The 14833-nt window shown below is 41.1% G+C and overlaps 1 protein-coding gene across 1 annotated transcript; it reads left to right on the top strand.

Annotated features, from left to right (window-relative positions):
- The first annotated feature begins 11396 nt into the window (after positions 1-11396).
- Positions 11397-11912, top strand: LOC122418434 (uncharacterized). Its single transcript, XM_043432642.1, has 2 exons — positions 11397-11701; positions 11780-11912. Exons 1-2 carry the CDS (start codon positions 11429-11431, stop codon positions 11837-11839), a joined length of 333 nt encoding a protein of 110 aa, XP_043288577.1. The 5' UTR covers positions 11397-11428; the 3' UTR covers positions 11840-11912.
- Positions 11913-14833: the final 2921 nt, after the last annotated feature.

Raw genomic sequence — 14833 nt, 5'->3', positions numbered from 1 at the left:
ATTTAGTAACTTGAAAGCATCAATTTGTGAGCGCTTCAATCGTACACTCAAGAATAAAATGTGGATTCAATTTAGTTTTCGCGGAAGCTGGAAATGGATTGATATTCTCGAAACCTTAATTGAGAAATATAATGCTACACAGCATCATACGATAAAGATGAAACCGAAAGATGTGAACGCTGCGAATGAGGCGCAACTATTGCATAACGTATATAATAGAACTGTGGATGGGGAGAAACCAGCAAAATTCAAAATTGGTGATAAAGTGCGCACAAGTCAATTTAAGAATGTATTTGAGAAAGGTTATACGCCAAACTGGACAACGGAAATTTTTACAATATATCGAGTGAGAAAAACTAATCCAGTTACTTATTAAGTTAAAAGATTATCAAGAGGAGCCCATCGCAGGTGGTTTCTACGAGCATGAGCTGCTTCGAACAAAAAATCCCGACACGTATCTCATTGAAAAAGTGTTGAAGAAGCGTGGCAGTCAGTTGTTTGTGAAATGGCTAGGTTTCGACAATACACCCAATAGTTGGATAAGTAAGGATGATTTGTACACAATAAAGATGAAAAATTCAAAGTCTGGTTTATTTTAACGACCTTTCCCCCACGAACAGCAGATTCGAAGGAAAAAGAATGACAGAGATTCACAAAAAATGTTATTTTACATCAATTACAAATGTACAAGTTTTTGAGGAAAATTCCTCTCTTACAGAATTTCCTTATTTCGTATAAATGTCCTCACTCTCACAATTTTTTTTTTCGCCTTCAATATACTCAATCTCCAACACTCGTAAGCACACATTCACAATGCCTCCATAGCTTCTGAAAATTCGGGAATACTGTAATGGCCCCATGGCAACGTGTCTACCGTTCCAGGTATAACATAGCGCTTGTCATCGTGTGGACTTAGAGCGATTTTCGTCTCCATGATCGTATAGACATTATGTAATGTTGAGCGAGTTGAAGATTGACAACGCTTCATTTCAATCTGCTCACCGAGGCATTTCACATAATCGTCGAATGTTATGGTTCTCGCAACAACATTACTCTTGACTCCTTTAGCTTTTTTAACATCGTTCTTGCCCTCAACTCGCGTCGCATACATCTTCGATCTCAGTCCAACGAATTCAGTCATTATGGCCCCATTGTTCCCATCTTTCATGAGACCCGGGACCTTTTTGTTGACAAGCGGTATGCCATAGACGTTGTCTGGGGGATAGTCACTGGTATCATATTTGTCGAGATTACATTTCATGTCCTCGTACACATCTTCACATTCAATATGGTAAATTAAACTATCAGTATCCGTATACATGACTTTACATTTATTTTCATACGACGGCATCATGAACTCGTGATGGAATTCATATAAACAAGTTTTTGAAATATCTAAAATGGATATGCCGACATATATCGGCTTGTTAAACATGACTTGGAGATTTCGCAACTCTACAGCGATTAAATTTTCCGCAAAAATACTTCGACTGTGAAAGTTAAGTTTAGCAATCATAGCTTCTGCTGCGTATCGACCTGCCCCTTTCGTCAAAAGTTTAACTTGAACGTGACTACGAACATCCTCCATGGTTTTTCCAAACACAGCATTATTCATTAATTTGAACAGATTTTTTTCAAAATCATTTTTCGCACGTGTACGAAACTGTGTATTCAAATCAATGTATGTTTTGAGCCAGGAAGATTGCTTAAACTTCAAGACTCTGTGTATTTTTGTGATTTTCAAACCATGTTTCAAACACTGCTGCAATGCACGATAGTGTATGACATATCGTTTTTTCGCATTCACCATTGCAAGAAGCTTCTCTTGCTTCGTACCCGGAGGTTTGTCATGCATTGGACAAAATGGCAAATCACTATGTGCATCGTGCAAGTGTTTTGGATATTCCAAATTAACCTCCAGTATATAACCAATTTCAGAGTCAAGTGGATGAGACTCGATGTTGAAGTATGCAATGTCTTCAATCCATTCGAAATCTGCATAAGGCAGTGGTTGACTCATTGCCCATCCATACAAATTGTTAACATCGAAGTACATCAAGTATGACGATGGAATAGATGGGTCATACGAGTTCATGTACTTGTTATTGGCACGGGCATGTCTTTTGGAGCATTGACTAAGACCACCTCGAATACCTCTCTCCACGAACAATACCATATCAATGTATGTGAGCAATTTAAACTTTACTTTGGTATATTTCATCATGGCATCCCAGGTATATCCGGGGAGAGTGTAGTAAAACGCAGGGTCAAGACTATAACTTTTTAGACAAGTATCGCGGAAATTCTCAAAGATATCGGCTAATAGTAATACGTCAGTCTTCAAGTATAAATCGCTGTATTCACCGAGCGTTCGCGTTAAAATCGTTCCCATACATTTTTCGCATGTGCATACTCCTTTTCGCAGACTGTTGAATCAGTTAAAGAGCTGTGAAATGCTTCCCGCGGTGGAAGCTCCGTTTCATTCAACTTTTCAAAACTATCAATATACTCGTACGGGAAGACACCTTTCCGCGTTAATAAATGAAAATGGTCTACATCTTGAAATTGTGATTTTAACGTTGCCAGTTTGTCGGCAGTTAAAAATGATGCTAATTTATCGAGACTCGTATTGAGAAATCTGAAAGAGTCGATGAAACGTAATTTTATATTTTTCCGCGTGTCTTTGCCTGTTTGAACCGTTTTCGAGAAGGAGATGTACTTTTCTTTTGTTATCGGAAGCAAATCGATTTTCCCCGCGAACGCAGTCGCAACTTCTTTTATGATGAAATGCGCGTCATAACCGGATGAATTATGAAAAATTATTGGCATGAAAAACGAATTTTGATAGTTTAAATTACAATTTGAATGAGCCGGACCTCTGAATTGGCCTGTCAGGTGGCAATGATCGCGAACACGCTCATCACCCTCGACAAAAGGCTTCTCACAAATATGACATTCTTTTTCTTCCCGAAATTTCCTTCACTCTTGCGGAGACAATAGTTTCATTGGAACGTTCGTTAGGAGAATTTTTTCAACGCGCAAAGCTAATTGTTTTAGTTCTTCGACGAACCATTCCACACAGTCCTCACCTCGGCGCTCGTGATATCCCGATAGTGAATCATCGTAAGAGCACTTTACATAATATCCAACGCTAAAGACGCGATGATGTTGGATCTTGTTTTTCTCTCTCTCTTCAGCGCTGGTCTTCTCCAAGATACACTCGAGATCGGCGTATACCACGAACGGGAGACGCTCCTTCCGATTGGCGTTCGTGAATTCCAGCCATTAGTCGTTTTCACCCGGTAGTCGAACAGCACAATCGTTGAGTACGCCACAATCCACCTCATGTGACTGCTGCTTTTCGATAGTTGCGAAGTAATGGAGCCATCTTTAAAATTTCAAATAATTTTTAATATTACATCATAATGGTGAAGAAGAAATGACTACAGTCGTATTAATTTACTTACCGATCACAGATGAATTTCTTGTGTCCATAAGCATTGAGTTGTGAGTTGACAAGCCGGGATAAATTCTTGATGCAAGCAAAGTGTCCAATTCCACATTCCGACACGTCTTTGACGTAAAGCAAGTTGACATGTCGTTCTTTTTTCTCCTTGCTCACCCGCACTGGCAGAATTAGATCCTTTTTCTCACTCTACATGTTGATTGAGAGATTATTCAATTTTTCAAATCTCCCAATTTGATCCAACGTCATAGGAAAGTTGATACTTTGGAGATTAAATATCGTTGAATAATGCGGATATGAAGATATGCGATCACTGTTTTTTTCTGCTGGATGAAGTGCAGCAGTCATTGCCCATCCGAAACACGCATTATCTCGTTATTTCACATTCACGACTGCTTTCTTCAAGAGTATGCGTTTCGCCAATGGAATGTGACATCCCGCACGCAAAGCATTGTACTTGTTAATGTTCACTGTTAGATTGGTTATTGATGTTAGGGTCCAGCCACTGTCACTCTCCTGGAACTCCTCGAGCGATTTCAGAGTTGGCTCCACGACTCGCTTCTGATACCACTCTCTCAGATCCGATGTTGTAAAAAGTTCAACATTTCTCGTGTTGATACTTTTATTCGCCCGCTTATCACCGACGCTGAACTCTCCATTGAACGAAGTGTTCACTTTGATGCTGTTATACTTGCGTATATGAGCACTCACTTGTTTTTCAACAAGTTCAAATGCATCCAGTAAGAACTTCCGTGGGTCGATGTGATCACGATTAATTACAGCCCCGGTTGACAAGCGATTTCCGAATCCGCTCTCGATTTCTCGCCATATTAATCCACAATCATTCGATACTCCGCCGCCCCAATGTATGAAGCGTTGACGTGTTACCTGCTTCAAACATTCGAGACGTAAGATTTGCAAAGTGACTGCGTGGTACCATCCCAGTCGTGATTGCTTCAATCGAACTTGCGCCTCCAACGATTCGATAAGTGTATCACACTGGTGTTCCCACACCAAATATTGCTCCAACGTCCGAAGAAGCGTTGCTTGCATACGCAGCAGCTGCTCCGTAGCAACGTCGGTGACCAGAGACATGATGCGTTGATGTCGAGTTTTACGATAGAGTCTCTCTCAAGTTATCTCGTGGTGTTGACTCTTTCGGGGTTCGATACTTACTAACTAGTCAAGCCAAAGATTCAGCCCTTTTCGGAAGCATGGACGGAAGTCGTTTTTGGTCATTTAGAATTAAATATGGAAGGGAGAGACTTTTTTTTCCTAGATGGAAGGAAAAAGGATTTCTCGAAGTTTTCGAGTTCAATCCAGCATCCCAGATCATAAATTGTTTCAACTCGGGGCCTTCGTCCGCAAAAAGCGTGAGAGTAGATTTTAACGTTGCACATGGCTTGTAGAGATAATTTTTTAATGCTCCGGCCATGCTGGGAATGAATATGCTGAGAAAAGTGCGTTTTTGGGAAAAACTTGGAGAGAGGGGACGGGTGTGAAAATGCAACACCTAGAGATATGATGGAAGGAAAAAGATTTCTCGAAGTTCTCATGCTCTCTCCTAGACTTATGATTTTTTCTTACGTCCATTCCATCTCTCTCACCTCTCTCTCGACGTATTGGTCCTAGAGCATCAATATGAGTCGACATCCACGGTGGATTAAAATGATCGTGACAATATTGATAAGACTGAACTTCACTATCACTCTTCAAATGTTCAGGTAATCGATCCCATAGCGATGGAATGAATTTGCCATAATATTTTATGAGCAGAACCTTAGGAATTGATTCGAGTTCATTTTTAGTCAGCATCCAATGTTCTTTCAACGGATGGATCGCATACATACTCGCACATCTATCCATCTTGAGATTACTTTTCAAACTGAAGTCAGGAAAAACAATTTCACCAATGTTGAAAAAGCGGACAGTCTTCTTATAGAATTATTGTAGAATATTTGGTAAAGTTTATTTTGCTCTCCAACTGCAGACCCTTCCCCCTTCCTTATCTACATCCGGCCGTGCATTCTTCAGGTGATAATGAACCAATGTTTTCATCTCGACACACACCCAGAGTTCAAAATCTAGAGCGGACAGACCACTTATATTTTTTCTTGTAGAATATATGGTAAAGTTCATCCCGTCTTTCTCATGCTCTCTCCTAGACTTATGATTTTTTCTTACGTTCATTCCATCTCTCTCACCTCTCTCTCGAGCTGCAGACCCTTCCCCCTTCTTTATCGACATCCGGCCGTGCACGATGACAAATCCGAGAATCACTGGTATTCTAAATAAACTAAATGTCACACACATTTTCTTACGTTCATTCCATCTCTCTCATACTCACCATCGGCTCTATCTCTCCTTCTTTTTTCAAAGGGCTGCGTGAAGGCGTTAGACACACACACAATGATTTTTTACAGAAGTAATTCCATCTCTTTCATACTCGTCAATTGCTGTTCATTCCGTCTCTCTCACCTCTCTCTCGACCCTTAGTTGTGCGCCTCTTCCTTATCTACATACGACATTCCTCAGTGCGTGGGACACACAAAATTTTGAAAGAAGTAATTCTCTCATACTCATCAACTCATTCCATCTCTCTCACCATCGGCTCTATCTCTCCTTCTTTTTTCAAAGGACACAATAATTCCATCACTCTCATCAATTGCTCTCTCTCCCTCTCCTGACCCTTCGCTGCCCCCCCCCCCTTCCGCACACCCAGCCATTCCCCGCTCCCCCCTCGCCACGGTAGTAGGCCCTAAAACATAGCTAGCGGCTCCCCCGCACACCGCTCCCCCGCACACCGCTCCCCCTGAGAGCCCGCGTGGTTTCCCCGCACACCGCTCCCCCCTGAGAGCCCCATGGGTTAGAACTGGTATAGTATTACTACTGTCACTCGCAAAAAGGTACCAGGAAATAGCAAAAGCGTCACAGGTAGTAGGTACCGCAAAGTGAAGGCTCAAACAAAAGAAAGAATCCAAAAATATTCCGGCCAAAAGATAACAGATACTGCCGTATAAATGACGTGCGTCTACGCGAGCAAGAGAGACGGAACGAAAACAGAGGCGCGAACGAACAGGCCTGCGAGAGCCTCGGCGCGTGCAGGGAGAGAGAGAGAGAGAGCTACGTTACTGCGTGGAAGGTTCCAGCGCTTAATATCTCATTACAACAGGATTTGACTCGAGATCTTCGAAATACTTAAGCGGAAAATATTTTAATCAATTAACGCGAAGACCAATGCCAGCGTATTCTTTCAACCGCCCGCAGGTCGAGATTGTTTTTCGTTGCTCGTAGACGATGTGGGAGGAATGGCTCTTGCGAGCGAGATCGGCTCGAACAGCCGGAGAGCGAGCCCACTAGTATTTGTCGCGAGGCCCCCGTGGCACCGACAACACCAACGCACTCCAATATCGTACGACACTGTCCAAACGCAACGTCATCAACGCTCAAAATATGCAAACTAAAATTCTCTCTCTGCCCTGCACTCGGAGGTAAAAGGTAGTCACAGAAGGTAAGTATCGCTCGGTCGGTAATATCGGCGCATTCTAAACGAGAACTTAAGAGTTACGTGGCGCTGAGTCTCACTCCGAACATCGCCCGACGAGTCGAGGGGCGTCCAAATGGGTCGCAAACCCGGTCCACTGGTCGACAACGTCCGTACGAGTGGCGGGGCAGAAATGTCACGTCACAATATACATGGTGTCCCATTTTAATCTTACACCTGACTTTTCTCGGAAAATATTGCTCGGATCAAATATTGTGTGGAACAAAACTTTTAGGGGTTGAAGGGGGACGTTTGATAAAAATTGGTTTGTGGATCCAAAATTCAAAATGGCGGCGTTAGAATGGCCGACAAGTTTTTTTCGAATGGAAACATAACTTTTTTTCATCACCAAAAAATTTTTCGGTGCAAAACCAACAACTTTTGTTGGAAACATTTTTTGATTAAGTTGATATTTTTTAAGTGAGAACATCATTTTCAACTATTTTAGAGGTATCCAGGATGCACCGCGAAGAGATCTTTAACGTACCAAGTGCAAGTGCGTTTGCGTGTGCGTCTGCATATGCGTGCATACGTGGAGGTGCATGGATGTGTGTTTTTTATTTTCATTTTATTTTTCAACTTTTTTTAAAAAGAGGGGCATGCAATGCCTTTATGCCCATAGGTACGAGCTCACAAGGATTAGGTCTCTGCGGTTCGTCACTACCGCAGTATTTTCGAACTCCAAACCCTCCTTGTGAGTGTGCTCTGATCCCTCCCTAGAGATGTTCAAAGATCCCTCCATTCATGTTTAAACATGCCTGAACTCTTCTCTCAAAACCATCAACTGTGCGTAGGAGAACATCTCTCGGGATCGCACGGCAGGCAGCTCTTATCCGCTCCTTCGTGTTCTCTCGTGTTGTTGGAGCTTGACGGTAGACAGCGTCTTTTAAGTACCCCCACAAAAAGAAATCAGGAGACGTAAGATCTGGTGACCTTGGAGGCCAATTTACAGGACCGTCTCGACCAATCCACCGTTGACCAAATGTTGTATCCAGTGTAACGTGTTAAAACTGAACGGGAGATTGATGCGCACGGTGAGAGAGGAAACGTCGGGTAACGACGGATAATTCCTCTCGAGATAAATGTTTCCGAGTCAAATGCGAGCGTTACTTTGTTTTATTAATTTATTTTGAATATTTTATTTCACATTCAGCGAGCGACAGCGAACGAGACGGAAAGGATAGCAGATGAGTCGAAACATCGTTGAAATTACCGAAAAGGAAGGCATAGGCTAGTCGTCAAGGTCGTCAATATTGTCATCGTCGTACGTTGAACTTTCGAAGCCCTCACCTGGAGCTGTCTCACCTCGCGACGCGTCAACAAGCGTCGGGAATCATCGGAACATCTCGGCTGTCAAAGGTCATCGTCCGTCGTCGACCGTTTAACCGAAATTCGAAATTAAGCGAATCGAAATAAAATCAAAGCCTTCGAGAATAATCTACATCCCGCGAGTAGGCGAAGGGTGGGGGGCTAGGACCCGAGAGTATAAGAACGCGGCCCCGTCGTTTAGGGGAGACTTCGTTTTCTGGAACACTACGTGACCTGACGTATTCTTTCGAGCCGTCGCCAACCCGTCAAGAATTCGACATCATCGGAATATTGGGGAGAACTCCGTGGTCTTTTCCGGAGTATTTCTTGTCTAAAACCGTAGCGGTGAGCTGTCGTTTCGCTTTCTGTTGTACTTCATTTTGTGATTTTTCGTACCGAAAAGAGCGCTCGGAAAATATTGTGAATTATTTAACGTTTCGATTTCGAGAGCGATATTGTTTCGGGGTAACGTTGGCTTTTGAGAAAAGTTGTTTAATCGTCTTGCGCGGTATAAGAGCTACCGTTTTCGCGTTGTTTATTTCGAGAATTGCCGAGAGGAATTCGTCTTTCTTGTTCCGCGAAGTCCGTAGGTTAAGAAGTCTGACAGAAATTATTTCATTAATTAAAATCTTTTGTTACCAATTATCGGCTTGCGACCATCAATTCAATTTATTGTAAATCGAACATTTTCCGGAAATTATTTATCTTGAAAATTACCAAACATTTGTTTTCCGTTGTTTTCTAATCAGTTGTTTTATATTTAATAAATTATCCTGTGATTCCGGAATATTGTATCTTACGTGTGAATTACTTTTGTCTGCGTTTTGACCTCGCCCCTCTACCACCTCGTTGTTCCTACAGCTACGACCGGGAAAACCCTAAAATCTCTTTCTCGAGGAGTTTCGTTTAAAAATTTGTTCGAATAATTATCGGACTGGCGCCCAGGGATTCTCGGGATTGAGGCGTTTGTGCGACTCACGGGAAAAGTCGTTACACCAGAAGATTTCGAACAACATGAGCCCAGTGAGCGGGTGCACCGTCTTGCTGAAACCACATCTGTTGACGTGTTTCCAAATACAGATCTTCTAGCAAAAGAGGCAGTTCATTTTGTAGAAAATCAAGGTAACGGACAGAGTTCACATTTCCCTCGAAAAAATGGGGACCTATTAATTGCCCGTTCACAATACCACAACATACGTTCAAACTCCATCGATGCTGGTGATCGATCTGTCTCAACCAATGTGGATTCTGATCAGACCAATACCGAAAGTTCCATCGGTTCACTTGACCACGGTTGTTGAAAGTGGATTCATCACTGAACATAACGTATCGAAAAAAGTCCCTGGATCGCTCGATTTGTCTCAACGCCCACCGACAAAACGCCACCCTTCGCAACGGATCTGGATTAGGAGTGTCTTGGTGGAATTGTAGTCGGTATGGGTGAAGTTTCGCACCTCTCAATACACGGTGCACTGTCGATTTGGGAAACCTCAGTCGTTCCGAGATCACTTTGGCACTCAAATGAGGATCAATTGCTATCATGGCTAAAATAGCCATGTTTCGGGCTTCATGCAATCCACCAAAATTATTGACGTTTGGGAAATGTCGACGGCGGCGGATCATCCGACCTGCCCTCGCTCGCTGCTCAAGGGTTCGGATTGTCTGCCGTGATGGGTGACGACGATCAGGATATTCACGTCGATACAAATTTTCAGCTCGGAAGTAATTGCCCCGACACCTCCCTAAAATAAGGAGCATATCAACGATTTCGTTGGGACTGAAATCAGCCATTGTTGCTAATTTCCAGAATTTTCCTCTAATTTAAGAACTTTTAAAAATTTCGAGAATCAAGAATTTTTCTCTGATTTCAGAAGCTTTACAAATTTTCGATTTCGTCTCTTGCTAATGGCTGCGAAGTCAGAAGATAAACGTTTCAATTAATTTTTCATCCGTGGGTGATCACAGTGACTTCTAAAATAAAAAATTCTTCTCTGATTTACAACTCAAAAGTAAGCGTAAGTCTCGCTTACGTGAACTTATCTTTAAGCGTAAGCCTCGCTTGCGTATACTTATCTTTAAGCGTAAGCCTCGCGTACGATTAAAGGTAAGTTCACTTTGTAAGAGATTAAAGAAAACATCATTAGTAGTACTGACGTAGTCTGACTTTGCGTAGTTCTCTTACTTTAGAGTTTTAAATCAGAGAAGAATTTTTTATTTTAGAAGTCATTGTGATCGCCCACGGATGAAAAATTGATTGAAACGTTTATCTTCTGATTCCGCAGCCATTAGCAAGAGACGAAATCGAAAATTTGTAAAGGTTCTGAAATCAGAGAAAAATTCTTGATTCTCGAAATTTTTAAAAGTTCTTTAATTAGAGGAAAATTCTGAAAATTAGCAACAATGGCTGATTTCAGTCCCAACGAAATCGTTGATATGCTCCTTACACGCAAACGCACTTGCATTTGGTACGTTAAAGATGTCTTCGCGGTACATCCTGGATACCTCTAAAATAGTTGAAAATGATGTTCTCACTTAAAAAATATGAACTTAATCAAAAAATGTTTCCAACAAAAGTTGTTGGTTTTGCGCTGACAAATTTTTTGGTGATGAAAAAAAGTTATCTTTCCATTCGAAAAAAAACATGTCGGCCATTCTAACGCCGCCATTTTGAATTTTGGATCCACAAACCAATTTTTATCAAACGTCCCCCTTCAACCCCTAAAAGTTTTGTTGCACACAATATTTGATCCGAGCAATATTTTCCGAGAAAAGTCAGGTGTAAGATTAAAATGGTGTAAGTCAGGTGTAAGATAATACCCTGTATATAAATAGCTTTTCACGAATTTCGGCTATTATTGTTGGTAAGTTTTTGCATGGCATGTCCTTAACAAACTCGCCCTTTTATTCTTAAAAAATAATAATGATAAGAAATGATTCTTATCATTATTACTTTTCAAGAGTAAAGGAGCGAACATATGAATATTCGTAGTCGCAATCATAGTAAGATAGTCTGTATACCTTATATCTTCAACCACAGGTTTTCTAGAGAAATGCAAATTCAGGTTCCATTCAATGAAATACTGAGTTCTTTGAAGCGCTGAAGGAGAGAAATGTACCCACCATCCCCACGGACGTTGCAGTCGATGGCTGAACAGTGTCAGCAGCCAGAGTGTCGACGCCTTTTAGAATACGATTTGGGAACAATCAACACAACAACGATAACGGATGATGAAGGAAATGTACACTTTCTGATGCATGATCCCCAATTTACATCCGAATTTGTGGATGTCACACATACTTTCATTGATGGGACATTCCAAACAACGCCTCGAGTAAGAGGAGTTTACCAGTTGGTGACAATTCTCGGCGTAAAATATGACCACGTAATAACTCATAGTAATAATAAATATTTATTTCCGTATATTTCTCTATAAATTTTTTATTTCTGTAAATGATTGCAGGCAATACCAATCGCTCATATTTTAATGGCGAGAAAAACTGAAAATAGCCTTATAGCTTGAACAGCTTCAGAGCCGCTGTGATTAACGGCGAGTCCATTGCAGTGATAATGACGGATTTTTAACAAGCGCTGCGCTACGCTTGTAGAAGCCCGTGTAGAAAATTGTTAGGGAAACCAAGATAAAAGTTAGGTCCTTCAAGGGCTGAACTGTGGAAACCCCACAATGGATGACCACACAAACACCTTGTTAGGCCCTTATAGGGATATTACGGGGATTCCACACAACAATTTAATAAGGGCTCAATGAGGAAAAAAGATCAGGGCCTCGTTGGGTTCAATACCGGAATCCCTACAATAAATGGCCACGCGAATGCCCTTTTGGGCCCTCGTTGAGCATACCTAGAGATCCCATTAAAAACTTTAACATGGACCCAACGAGGCATGGAGGTTGGGGCCTCTTTGGATTCAACTGTGGAAGCCCTGCAACTGATAACAACATGAATATCCCTGTTAGGCTTTCGTGGGGCAGTTGTGGGGATCCCATAAGAAAATTAATTTAAGCTTTCGATGAGGATAAAAGATAGGGGCCTCATTGGATTCAGTTGTGTAATCCCTAGAATGGATAGCCACACAAATGTCCGGATGGACTTTCGTAGGTTAACTATAGAGATTGCATATGGAAATTTTATAAAAGTTCAACGAGTAAAATAAGTGGAGGTCTTGTAGGAGTTGATTCAAAATCTATACTGAATGAAATAAGCATATAATTAAAGTTTAATAAAGTATTAAAAGAACAATAAAAATGTAGATTACGAACTTGACATACATTTCACAAAATAAAAAAAATGTTTTCAAGTGTGCAGCATTGCCACGACAAACGTGTGCTTTTGATCATTTGGCTTGAATGACAATTGCAACTTGATTAATTTCTTTTGAATATATGAAATTGGATACGTTACTACTGAATCCAAGCAAGGATCACTCATTAGTTTCCACATTCCAAAGGATGACGATTTTCGTGGATACTTATAGACTATACATTCGATAAATTTCCATAATATCACCGTTTCTGAGTAAAACAACGTTGTCCGATTGTTTCGTCGTAATGGTAAAAGAAAAATCGAATTTTAATTTTAAGATGATGGTTTGATCATTTTGCATAGTTTTTTTAACAATTTCAATTCGTGCCAAATGTTGCATCGGTGCATAGGAAACGTTATCACTTTCATTTCGGCGAAGACAAAATTGCCTAAGTGGTCTGTTCGGTGCTCTGATTTTATTTTTCATATTGCCGAGATGACTTTCAAAAGGAAAGCAGTTGATTTTACTTAAATCACAGCCCAAATACTCTACATCATCAATAAGATGCTCCAAATTGTGCATATTAATAACTGTTGCCTTTTCACCATATAAAAATGGTAACGACTGAAGAAATATCTCCAAGTATTTTTTTGCCTTGTCTTTGTAAAGTACAATCAAATCACTACTACATAAGATTCTCATCACAGCGTGAAGCAGTAAAAAATGTTTATAAAACTTTGCACTCAAGAGGCCTTTAAATATTATGGGTCCGCAATATAAAAGAAAGAACCGGAATTCCGTTGCCTTCCATTTGAGTAAACAGTCGATGGCCCGTGGTTTTCTCTGAAATTCTACGGGGATATCAGCGATCAGACTTAGCATTCTGCGAGATATTTCTCGTTTAATTATAGGGGACAACCTGATTTTGAGAGAACCAAACAACAGAGCTATGAAAATTCTTTTCATAACGCCGATAAAAACTAAGTGCATGAGATCTAATAGGAAGACTTTCGTCATGTCGATTTCCGGTACTATTTTTTCAAACGAAGAATTTCCAGTATGGTGCTCTAGATCATGACGTTCTCGAAAGCTTGTATTTGTTCTTTTTTGATGAAGAATTCCAGGGTAAACTGTACATGAACCTTTGCCTGTCTTAACGCGCTTCCCGTATACTACGCATCTTTCACACGCGCTATAACCACCATGATTTTTTACTTGTTTACAATATGCCCGAGCTGGTGTATCCGCAGTAGTAAGGCTATACCAGTTCTAACCCATGGGGCTCTCAGGGGGGAGCGGGGACAGGGGAGCGCGGGGACCGTTGCGGGGCTGCACGGCATGTGGAGGGGAAGGTTCTCGCACAGCGGGGGTGCGGCGGCACTTTGAAGAGACAAAAGATTTTTTTACACCCTCCAATGACTGATTTATGTTTCTGGTATATCAGATTGAACGGAATTTTCTTTTTAAAGTGCTCTTGCCGAAGATGATCTTAATTATCGGACTCCGTGACGAAAGATGTTTACATGTCACACTAATGACAAATTTATGTGCCCGGTGTTACGTATTTTGTATTGTGGCGCAAGTTCCGACAAGATTTCTTTTTCAAAATGCCCCTCCCCCAATTTTTGCTTAGAGGAATATATTGTTTTTTTTTCTGAGAAAAAATGAAAGTTTGCATCAGACTGGAAGTATTTGCTCGCAATGACAGATTTATGTGTCCTGTGTTACATTCCTGAGATGGCGATTTCTTTTTTCAAAATGCACCTGCCCCTCCCTCGACAAATTTATTCGTCCTGTGTTGCATCTTTTGTATTCCTGAGGTGGTACAAGTTTCGACGAGATTTCTTTTTTCAAAATTGGATCATTACTGAAGTCGAGGTCGAGATGGAAAGATGTGCAAGTATGTATGCTATCCACCCGGCGAAACATCCATTGGCATTAACAGCAAATGAACTTGAATCATTACCGAAGGCTTTGCTTTTGAAGTATTATAGTGCATTCATTCCTGTTTTATGGAATCATTTACCCAAGTATTTGCAGTGTGATAGTGAAGTGCAATCATATCAATTGTGCTACGATCATTTTAATCAACCCTGGCTACATACGCATATTGATTCTTGTAGACCTAAACGACGAGATTGTGAAAAGTGTCACATAATGGAACGACTTGTGAATATCTATACGACTCTACGCATAAAAAATCCCTGTGAAATGACATCGGAGGAGCTCCAAATTATATCTCCTACCGTCTTTA

Source organism: Venturia canescens, chromosome 11 (genome assembly GCF_019457755.1).
Source record: "Venturia canescens isolate UGA chromosome 11, ASM1945775v1, whole genome shotgun sequence".
NCBI lineage: Eukaryota > Metazoa > Arthropoda > Insecta > Hymenoptera > Ichneumonidae > Venturia > Venturia canescens.
The sequence above is the reverse complement of the archived record's forward strand: the minus strand, read 5'-3'. Positions and strand labels throughout refer to the sequence as shown.

Coding starts and splice junctions, on each gene's coding strand:
- LOC122418434 (XM_043432642.1), top strand. CDS start 11,429: ATGTACCCACCATCCCCACGGACGTTGCAGTCGATGGCTGAACAGTGT. Junction 11,702..11,779: donor TCGGCGTAAAATATGACCAC/GTAATAACTCAT, acceptor AAATGATTGCAG/GCAATACCAATCGCTCATAT.